The 11347-nt window shown below is 47.7% G+C and overlaps 1 protein-coding gene across 4 annotated transcripts in view; it reads left to right on the top strand.

Annotated features, from left to right (window-relative positions):
* The first annotated feature begins 320 nt into the window (after positions 1-320).
* The window catches only part of CCDC6 (coiled-coil domain containing 6), a 144134-nt gene continuing 133107 nt past the window's right edge, over positions 321-11347 (top strand). The window contains exon 1 of one of the 4 annotated variants that reach the window (XM_060127169.1): positions 321-802. In XM_060127169.1, coding sequence (XP_059983152.1) covers positions 494-802 — 309 coding nt within the window. In that variant the 5' untranslated portion in view covers positions 321-493. The remainder of the gene's footprint in view (positions 803-11347) is intronic. The other 3 variants (XM_060127171.1, XM_060127170.1, XM_060127168.1) reach the window with 3 other exon arrangements.

Below are 11347 nucleotides of genomic sequence, written 5' to 3'. Positions count from 1 at the left end.
AGGTCAGGGGGCTGGGAGGCCCACCCTCGGAACACTTGTGGCCGGCGAGCGGCTGGCGCGTAGGTTGGCCTGGCCTTCCCGCCCCGGCCGGGCCCGCGCTTCCCCAGCCGTCCGGCGCACGCCAGGAGGAGGGCGGCTGCGGCGGCGGCGGCGGCGGCGGCAGCGGCGGCGGCGGCGGAGGGGGGCGGGTCTCGGAGCTTTCGGCCGGCTTTGCCGGGCGGCCTAGCGAGCGCGCCAGGCCCGGCTGGAGCGCGCCCCAGTGCAATACTGCCCGAGCCCGGGCGGGGTCTCTGTTCGCTGGCAGAGGAGGTCCCTTGGCAGCGGGAAGCTCCCTCTCTTTCTCTCGCAGCCACTCCGAGTCTGCGCCCTGCTGCCAGGCTCCCAGCTCGGCGCTCCCCTGTGCTCGACCGGCGCCCACTCATTCGCAGCCCAGCCTTCGCCGCCGCCGCCTCCCTGCTCCTCCTCCTCGTCGTCTCCCCAGCCCGCCGCGGCCATGGCGGACAGCGCCAGCGAGAGCGACACGGACGGGGCGGGGGGCAGCAGCGGCAGCTCGGCCGCCATGCAGTCGTCTTGCTCGTCGACTTCGGGCGCCGGCGGCGGCGGTGGCGGCGGGGGAGGCGGCGGCGGTGGGAAGTCGGGGGGCATTGTCATCTCGCCGTTCCGCCTGGAGGAGCTCACCAACCGCCTGGCCTCGCTGCAGCAGGAGAACAAGGTGCTCAAGATCGAGCTGGAGACCTACAAACTCAAGTGCAAGGCGCTGCAGGAGGAGAACCGCGACCTGCGCAAAGCCAGCGTGACCATCGTGAGTGTCCCCCACGGGCGCGCCGCAGCGCCGACCTCCGCCCGCCCCCGGGAGACGCTGCGCCCAGACCCGGGCGGCCCCCGGGCTCCCCGAGGCTCCCGAGGACCCGCAGAGAGCACGCTCCCTGCCAAGACCCGCCGGCCCTGGAGGGTGGGGGAGAGGGAGGTGTCCCTTCGGGGCCGCGCGGGTCTGCCCTCCCCGGGTCCAGGCCCCTCGCGGGGTGCGGGAGGAGGCTGCTGGAACCACCACCCGCGTTTCCTTGTCGCCTCTGGGGAGGAGGCCCCTCCCGGGCGGAGCTGGAGGCCGGCGGCGTGGCTGGGGAGGCGGGGTGGGACTTTTTTCAGTCCTAGTTTGCTTGAGGGGTGCGTTCAGAGCCCGGGAGCCCTAGGCAGAGGGAGAGGGAGGAAGCCGGGGCCTGTTCCGGGGGCCTGCGTTGGGGTTCGGGGGGTGCGCAGCTGGGCTGGGTACTTCGCTGGCATCAGGATGGCGCTGTGGCTGGATCGCCCGGGGAGGGGGCGGGAGAGAGTGGCCGGGAATCCGGGAAGTGGAGTTTTTCTGGCCAGGATCGAGAGGGAAGGGCGGGTACCGGAGCTGATGCTCCCACCTCCGTTGGAAGCCCTTTCCTTGGGTGGGGGGTGGCGGCGGCGGTGTACAGCCGGGAGAATGCAGCATCTTATACCGGCCTGGACAGAGTGAAGGCTACGAAGCCTGAACCGGCCGAAACCTGGGTGAAGGGGATCGACTGACTCCCTTGCTGAGCAAGATGTACGTGTGTTTGCTTCATTGGTGGTGGAGTGTCTAGGGATATTTTGCCTCGGAGTCCGGGCTGTCTGTTCTGTTTCCACCTGGCCTCCAGAGGCGCCCCCGAAGAGGGGAAGTTTAGGGGTGTAGGTCTCCCTTTTAGTGTAACAGGCCTTTAGAAAGGCCACTATTAGCTATGGTGAGGCGAAACATAACTGGAAAAAGTATATTGTGTGCTCTCATCTACCATCCCTGCCAGCTAGCCACATCATTAACTTGCAGGATCCCCCTACAGACAGCCCTGTTGAGATCAAAACAGATTCACAGCCAGGAGGAGAGAGGAAAGTGTCAAGAAACCAAGGGGATAAATTGCTATTGCTGCTGCAGAATAGCTGATTAGGCTGAACCTTCAGATGGAGAAAAAGGCATGAACTTGGGGGCAGATCAAAGATCACGACCCTGGAAAGGAAATGGGGTGAGTTTAGGATGCCCCTGTGCCAGGAAAAAGTCTTCAGTGGAGGAGGGAGTGTGTGTATGCTCCCCCCCAGTGCTAGCTCACACTTGGGAACTGGATGGCATTCTGAATTTGCTTAGAAAGCAGGTTTTCACCCCAGTTTCAGTGTGATGGGCAGCCTAACTAGAAATTGATTGTTGAAAGACACTCCGCATGCTCAAATCCAGCCCTGGTGGATGGCATTGGAGCCATATTCATGTGTCTGCAGACTGTAAAGTTCTTGAAGTGCCCTTTTGGTAGGAAGGGGGAGGAATTTGCAGAGGCAGCCGCTTCCAAGCCTCTTGAGTAGCTTTTTTGGCTGAGAGAGATGTCTACGGTGAGTGGGGGTTTGAGAAGAGGGGGAAGCTGGTGGAAGCAATTTAGTTAAGGTTGGAGTTAGTAAATGAGAGGGTTCGTTGGTCTCTTGGAGAATGTGAACCACCAAAAGCAGCAACACTTACACGAAACAGAATCTCTGGCTTCTTGCGTACTGTGAGCAATTCAGGCTGTTTTTGTTGGGGAGGGAGGATGGGGCGGGGTGGAGAGACTAGGAAAGGGTTATCTGTTTGACACCTGGCCATATTAAAAAGTAGGTCTGTAAGTTGTACACCACACGTTGGCTTTGCATGGACATACACATTCGTTCCTGGTGTATAAGATCAGAGGCCTCTGAATACTTGGCGAGAAGAGCGTGTGAGGTGGTGGCTTCCTTGGTACTTCCCGCAACTAAAACTGACATTTCACCAAATACGCCTTGTGAAATATTCCGTGGCCTCACTGAGTCAAATTTTAAAATTGTTTTAGATGACAGCCTATACGTACCAGAAATTTCTCCATGCTTCTTTAATCTCTGATTAATATAATCAGGGAAACAAATAAAGTGCTTGTGGTTTCCTGAGTTCCCTAGTACTTGGCAGGTGTTACTAAGGCAAATGCAGAGGAGAGATTCCTTTCAGCTTTTTTTTTTTTTTCCTTTCAGCTTTTGAGAGTTTTGTTAGAGTTAACTGACCTAGGACGCAGATTTTGTTTGGGGGGTTTGATCTCTAGGGTGTGTAATTTGCGAGGAGAAATGTGTGCGACCACATGAACTGGGTGTGTGGATGTAAGGATTCCATTGAACAACACTGTCATAGTCTATGTCAAGGTTAAGCTGCACAGCCCCTGACAACTCTAACTGAAATATAGCCCTTGCTGGTAGCTGCCCAGGAAGTGTTTGACAAGGTCTAGATATTCAGTTAAGTGAAGGCTTTGCTAGATTTTTCACTATCGAGTTTATTTGAAGGGAAGATGGTACCAGAATCCTATTAGTACTTGCCTTCATGGCTCTCACTAGTTCCTCTAATTGTGATATTAACTTTCATGTTTTGAACACAAAAGGCGATTATGGATGTCTTTCATTTTCCTTGAACGTATTCAGGAAGTTACCTAGCTAATCAGCTACACCCTGGGAAGAGAGCAGTGTGCTTTTATTACAACTGTTTTTTAGAGTAGTTTCAGGTTTGCAGAAAATTTAAGCAGAAGGTGCAGAGATTTCCCCAATATTCCCTGCCCTTCCTCCCATCCTCCATTATCAACATCCCCCATCTGAGTGGTACATTTGTTACAATCAATGACCCAACATTGAAACATCTTAATCACCCCAAGTCTATAGTTTACATTAGGGTTCACTCTTGGTGTCGTACATGCTGTGGGTCTGGGCAAGTGTAAAATGACATGTAGCACCATAATAGTATATCGAGCAGATCCAGTGCCCCCCAAATCCCCTGTGCTCTGATTTTTCATCTGTCCCTAACCCCTGGCCACCACTGATCTTTTTACTGTCTCCATAGTTTTGTCTTTTCCAGAAAGTCATATAGTTGGAATCACACAGCCTGTAGCCTTTTCACATTGACTTCTTTCACTTAGTAATATGCATTTAAGTTTCCTCCATGTTTTTTCGTGGCTTGATAGCTCATTTCTTTTTAGTGTTGAATAATATTCCACTGTTTGGCTGTACCACAGCTTACTTCTCCATTTACCTACTGAAGGACTTGGTTGCTTCCAAGTTTTGGCAATTATTAATAAAGCTGCAGTAAACATCTGTGTACAAGTTTTTGGGTGGACAGAGGTTTCAGCTCATTTGGGTAAATACTAAGGAGCACAATTACTGGATGGTATGGTGAGAGTGTGTTTATTTTGTTGAGAAACTGCCAGACAGTCTTTTTGAAGTGGCTGTAGCATTTTGCATTCCCACCAGCAATGAATGAGAGTTCCTGTTGCTCCACGTCCTTGCTAGCATTTGATGTTGTCTGTTTTGGATTTTGCCCATTCTAATAGGTGTGTAGTAATATCTCATTATAGTGCCCTCTTTTTTTAAGCCAAGTCCAAAGGCCCATGGAAGTTCTTAACCAGTGGTCTTTTCTGTCTCTTTTGGTATGTAGGCGTTTACTCTGGTCCAGCTACCCATTTAGTAAAGGACTGGTTTCATGGGTCTGTGTTCTCCGCATTTGTATGATAGAGGTAAACGTCATCTTTGGGGAAGAACCAACTGTACGAGGCCCTTCATCCAGGTCCACAAGTGTCTGGTGTTACCACTTGCCCCCGGTGTGTTTTCTTTGGCTTAGAGGTGGAATGGAATGTTTTGAGTGATTATCTGATTTCTCCCAGTAAATCAGCAGCGGAACCAGACTGCTTATTATCGATCATAATTTCTCCTTTGGAGTGGAGAAAATAAACAACAAATGCTCAGTCACGCTGTTGAGTAGTTTTTAGATGTTAGACTAAGTCTATCTGGCTTGTCCTGTGAGTTAAAGTGTAATCGGAGACTGTCTGACTCAGTGTAGTGAGATGTGTCCAGGGGTCGCGGTCTCTGAGAAGATGAGGAAATGCAATTGTGGGCAGTAATTGAATGGCTTGTAAGTTCTGGACTAGTTTCTCAGGGTATAAGCAGGGTCTCATACTTGGCGTGGCTAGTTCTCTAAGGTGTGTTTTCTATACCACTTCAGGCCTTCGCCATGTGTTTGGTTAGAAAATAAATACCTATGTTAAATCACTAGAGTTTAGTTGTCTTTTTCTAGCTATAAAATTAGTCTTTCATTATAGAAGTTTAGGGAAATAGAGGAATACAAAGGCATTTTGAAGTTATAGTAGAAAAACATGTTAGTACGGCATGATTAGAAAACCTGGCTATTTTAAACATCAACAGTGTAATGATTTCATTAACCAGTAAAAGCCACCGTATAGTTAATATTGTGGATTTTGGATTATTTGTTCTGGAAGCCTAATACATTATTTTCCATTTTTTAAGACTTTGTTTTGGCAGACTCTATGAAGCTATCAGATCAACATTGCCCTTATAAAAAGGTGTAGTGTGTGTCATTTTTTTTTTCCTGCTTTAAAACTTTTTTTCTTAGGTTCTTATGGTAACACCCAACTTTAGACACAACTCTGAGAAAAGTATGACCTCACAGTTAGGTCTAATCATACACACAAATCCAGTCTTCTTAAGGAGGCTATTCTTAGATTTCTTCTATATGTTTCATATAATCTCTTTGTATTTGATTAAAAAACAAATCCCCACAAAACCGTAGAGGACAGTTGTGACAGTCTTTTCTAGTGCTTTTATTTATTTTGCTGAGGATGGGGAATAGTTCAGAGAATCACCAGTATCTAGTTTGTGGTGACTCTTGTTCAAGACCAGAGACACTGGTCTGAAGCAGAAATCCAAGCTGGCCGTTGCTGGCTCACAGATTTCCAGTGGCTTCCATTGCCCTCTGGATCCAGGTAAACTTCCTGTGGTTTACCAGGCACTGTGTGCTCCAGCCCCTGCTTGCTTCACAGACACACCCCTCACATTCTCAAAGCTCCCACTCTGCTGAACTGCTGGTTCCTGGAATTTCAGTAGATTTCTCTGGCTTCTCTAAGATGTACCTCCTGCCCTTAAATGTCCTTTCCTACCCCTTCACCTAGTAAATGCAAGTAGACTATACTTCCTCCCCGACCCCAGCGTGCGCTAGCACTGCCTGTTTACTAGCCACACGCTGGGTTACGTGCCCATTCATGAGACCGCCCCTTCTCCAGGCCCCCATCACATAGGTCTCCCCTTTGGGAGATGGCAGATGTGTTCATTCCTTCAGGGGCAGAATTTGCCTTGTTCACTTCCGTTCCTCAGTGCTTGGCATGCAGTAGACACTCAAGGGGATGTTGGGTTGACCGCAGAGGCATTGGGTGATGAGGTGTTTTTGTTTTGTTTTGTTTTTTACTGGGCAAGGGCACCAAGACTGTCTCCTGACCTTGTGCTCATAGAGCTGCTCTGCTGCCTGCGTCCGGAACAACAGCAAACGCCATCCTCACCATCGTTGGACGGATGAGTGGATATATTGTACACTTTGGTGGAACACTACAAATCAGTGTGTGTCCCAAGCCTTTGCTTTCTAACTATGGATGATGTTATAGGCTACTTTGTAGCATATACCTAGGCGTTCGTGATACATTTCACCTCTAAAAGGGGACAAAGTGTCTTTGGGTTCACCTTTCCAAGGGCTTTGTTGGAAGTGTTCAGATTTGCCATCTCAGTTTTGGTGATGGTGGCAGGTCACTCCAGGTGTTTCTTATAACCGTATTTAATGTTGAAATGCCCCACAGTGGCTTCTGGGAAACAAGCATGGCCGTCAAGGGTGGGGAGGCATCGGGGCAATTACCAGGCACCTGAATCTCCAAACCGAGGAAGTTGCAGCAAACAGGATGGGGAGACTTGCTGAATTCTGTGGATTTCCACACGTGGCTTGCAGAGTGGAGTTCGGGGGGTTGATAGAGTGTCACACCCAGTGTGTACTTGCATTCATTTTTCTTTTTTTCTTCTTTTTTCTCAAATTATGCCTTGCAGCATTTACACCTAGAAATGCTAATCTGAGCTTTTAGACTCATACAGCCAGGTTGAGCAAGGAGTAACAGTCACCTTCCTTGTTCCCTCAGTGGATAGGTGTTGTATTTTGTTTTCAGTCACCATGCAGTTGCTTTTAGATTGATTGATCATCAAAGCTAGCGAAGTAAATGTTCACAGGTTCAGGGTGTGCTTTCTTGGTGGTGGTTGAAATTTTCTTGACAGGGGAACGAATGTTCTGGAAGATATTTCTAATCGTCAGGATCTTGGAGTGGGGTTAACTTGCAGACTCTTCCTATTTTACTTCTCCAAGGCTGTCAGATTTTCTTATCTTTGATGCTTCTCAAGCCCACAGCTGTGGATTTTATCCCTATTTACTCCTACCAGTAAATTGCAGATGTCACACTGTGTAGGCCTTCTCTTTCAGGGAGAGTATTAATATTAAACAAAGGGTTAATAGTTTGATGGTTATTTAGAATGAACTCACCTCCTCACTTATTATTAGTCCCTAGATTCGATGCATGGGGTGCAGTTTGGTGATTAAAGTTCATTTTAATACTCACTCGTTTAATGCTGGGGAATTTTCACCTCTTCAGTATGGCACGGAATGGCGTGTGATAAATACAGCCTGAAATAGGATTCAACCTACAAGTACTTGGGAACTGCCTACTGTGTGCCAAATACTCTGAAATACCCAGAAGGAATGTAAGGCCTTCTCCAGCAGGATTGCACTTGACTTGCATTCAGCTCGGCCCCAGCTGGGTGCTGTAGGGAATTCAGAGCAGAGGGAACGGTCCTTCCCTCTCCAGCACTTTGCAGCCCAGAGAGTTGTGAAATGCAGAAATAACCAACATACAAGTGGAAACAAGAAAGGTAGTTCAGGCAGACTGGTGCCAGGGTTCCAGGGAGGGCTGGCTTACCTTCCACCTTCCAAAATGAAGTTCATCTAATGCGGTGAATACATCTGAGGAAAACAATGTGTCATATTCACTCACAGTTCGATTAGCTTGGAGTTTATTTTTATTTTGTAAGGCAGAGATGGGGAGAACTGTTGCTCAATTTGTCCAGGTGGCACCGAAAGGCTTTTTGTTTGTTTTTAATTTTCTTTTTATGTGCTGATGATTGAAAAGAAATGGCATTGATGTTTTTAATTTCATAATTTACATCTGCCTGTAGATCAAAATTATGTAGGTGGTTTTCTTCATCTATTCCTGTTACACTCTGGGGCCCACCCACTTTCCTTACATGGAAATTATTGGATGGACCAAATTTCTTAAGTCTTTAATGGGAAACTGTGTTTACCTTAAAGTTAATTAGAGATACTAGTTTATGGACAATTTCAAACTCCAGTTTTTTAAAAAAGCGGTGTTGATTGATGGGATAATCTTCCACGCATCTGTTCCAAATCAAACCAGCCTCTGTGGGTGCCAGGTTTGTGTCACCAGTGAGCTGGTTAATACCCTTCAGGGCGTCTCAGGGCACTTGGGATCAAATGAGGCCATTCGCTGCTGAGGAGCAGAGTTGGCATATTCAGCTAGACAGACGTAGCTCATAATTCAAAAAATTTTTCCATAGGAGGAAAGAGGAAAGTAAAAGAATGAAAACATGGAGTATGGGTGAGCTAAGGAGAGTTCTTAGAAATCTAGTACCTGTATTAAACCCTTCACGTGTTTCTTTCCTTAGTGAACAGTCTTGTGCAGTCAAGGTTTTTGAGACTGAATTAGAAGGGCTAAAATAGTCTTGAGAGAAAAATTATTTGGTGTTTAATTATAGGAAGAGCTTCTCAACTCATGAAATTATTTGCATGTAAGCAGGGGGTTTTTTTTTTCAATTATCCCAAAATACCAACTCAAATAATAACTTTTATTCTATTGAGATTTTTGTTTTTGTTTGCGGTTTTTTGTTTGCTTTTTGTTTTTGTTGTTGTTCTTCACTAGGCAGGCCTTAATTTATCTAAACAGACATTTGCTAAGAGTCAAAACATTGTGTCCCTGCTTCGTTTAGTAGCTCCCGATTATAGAAACACAAAAATTTGAGGAAAAAAATCGGTTAGATGATTTTAACGTCTTTGTTAATCAAAGAATACAATTTTGAGTATATGTACCATAAAGCAGAGGTTTGGACTTCTTTAGGTCCAAATCACTACCTGGTAAGGTGCCATGTCCTTTGAAAAATATATTATTTCACATCATTTTAAACCTTCAGTGCGTGTAGCTTATTACTGAGAAATACCCTAAGTACCCAGAGAAGAGGGCCAGTGACTTTTTTCTTTGGTAATTTTTCTTTTTTTTTGGTGGTAATATAAACACGACATAAAAGTTACCCTTTTAACCTTTTTTTTTTTTTTTTTTTTTTGCGGTACGCGGGCCTCTCACCGTTGTGGCCTCTCCCGTTGCGGAGCACAGGCTCCGGACGCGCAGGCTCAGCGGCCATGGCTCACGGGCCCAGACGCTCCGCGGCATGTGGGATCTTCCCGGACCGGGGCACGAACCCGTGTCCCCTGCATCGGCAGGCGGACTCTCAACGACTGCATCACCAGGGAAGCCCTAAAATTTGTGTATTTTTTATAGGAAAAATTTAGTCTGATCTACAGAAGCAGCTAGCTGCTTTTTCTTGTCTTGGTGTTGAAGTTGTGAATTAGGACCCAAAGCATTTTAATTAAAGTGCTGTTGATATCTTGCTCCGACTTCGATTTTTATTGCCTGTTGGCCATCCCACATCTGGTTCTTTCCTGTCATTCAGTAAACATGTGGCACCCCAGCTCTGGGCTCTGCACCGTCGCTCTGGATTTGCCTTTAGAGTGAGCACCCAGATGTGGAGAACCTGGGGAGGGACTCACCCACAGTGAAAACTTGTCCTCTGGGAAAGAGAAAGGACTGGGAAAGGAAAGAAACCTTGTAGATGATGGGTGCCCTTTTTTTTTTTTTTTAGTGAAATGTCTCATGTTTAATTTCCTTGATGGCATTTCGAATAAACCATAATTTAAGGAAGTCTGAAAAAGAAAAAAAAGCTTGAGATTCTTCCTTCCAAGCATTGCTCTACTTGCAAGTCATTTTGTGCTGCTGTGACGACAGCTAATGTTTACCCAGTGCTTTTACTATGGCAAAGGTGCTGTCTGGAGACCTGGCATATATCGTCTCATTTAATCTGCACCACTGATGGGTAGCCTGCAGATTTGCAAATGCAGGCCCAGAGAGGTCATGTAACTTGCCTGAAGACCCCAGGCTATCGGGGGGGCTGGAATTTGAACTCCCAGTCTGGCCTCAGAGTTTAAGCACAAGACTACCCATAAATTAATTTATGAACAGTTTTATTTTTATCCTGTTGGGGGCGTTTTCCTCTTAGTTGTTCCCACACTGTTGTAGCCCTTCGTTTAGAGTAGTGAGGGTTGCTCCATTAGCACAGCAAATTCCCAGGATGCCAACCCAGGCCTCAGGGAGTGTATCCAGGGTAGCAAACTCCCTGCTTTGGAAAAGAAACAGTGATAAAGAGGGTGCCTTCAGTGGGTAGGGGGGCGGTTTGTCAGCACCTTTCGGGCTGTCTTACCCTCCAGTATTGGGCCTTGGTCTGTTCCATCCCTGACCCTGTCTAATGTACCCCAGTAGGTGCCACCTCTGCTGATAGCTCAGCCATCTGGGCGCCTCTCCCCACCTCCTCTCCCCCCACCCAATCCCAGGTTGGAACAAGTCCCGTTGTACTTCTGTTATAACCTCTACTTAAAAATAGTCTGACTAGCACAATAAGAGTGGATTGTTTTTCAAGCACTGTATTGATCACCTGCTGTATGCCAGGCGCTGTGTCACGGATCGCAGCTGGGAGGAGACTGCACTCGGGGAGCTGGGGGAGGGCCCCTGACTTAGGCCGGGAGTGGGAACCACAGTCAAGGAGGGCTGTCTCTCTCTCAGGAGGTGACGCTGAAGCTAAAACCTGAAGGAGAAATTGAAGTTCATGTAGGTGTGGGCAGGGGCGGTGGCAGGAGGAAGCATTCCATGAATGTGGGGAAAGAAAGGAAACTGGGGAGCAGAGCAGGGCCGGCGTGGGCTCTTTTCCTGGGTCCCATCCAGGGGCTAATGACAGAAGCGGGCAGGGAAGGGGGGGACGGTAGGAGCGTTTCTGCCTTTTCATAATCTGCTCTGGCTGCTTAGTGCAGACATTGGTGTTTCCCTTCTAAACTGCTGGGAGACAGGTACTTTGTCATTTGTCATCTATAAAATGATCTGTCTTATTCCATGATAATAATAGCTACGGATTATGGTCTCACTCTCTGCCCGGTGCATATCTGAACACCTTACTTTCAGGGACTCACTTCATTCTCACAGCAACGTTTTGCTTTCTCTGTGTCCCAGGATTTGAACTGGGCAGTCTGATGGTACCTTGGTCGGCGCATAAAACCCTGCCATTTGAAGCATCATTTGCATTTTTCCATAGCCTTAGCACAGCAGCTGCTCAG

Source organism: Lagenorhynchus albirostris, chromosome 16 (assembly GCF_949774975.1).
Source record: "Lagenorhynchus albirostris chromosome 16, mLagAlb1.1, whole genome shotgun sequence".
NCBI classification, from domain to species: domain Eukaryota; kingdom Metazoa; phylum Chordata; class Mammalia; order Artiodactyla; family Delphinidae; genus Lagenorhynchus; species Lagenorhynchus albirostris.
The sequence above is the reverse complement of the archived record's forward strand: the minus strand, read 5'-3'. Positions and strand labels throughout refer to the sequence as shown.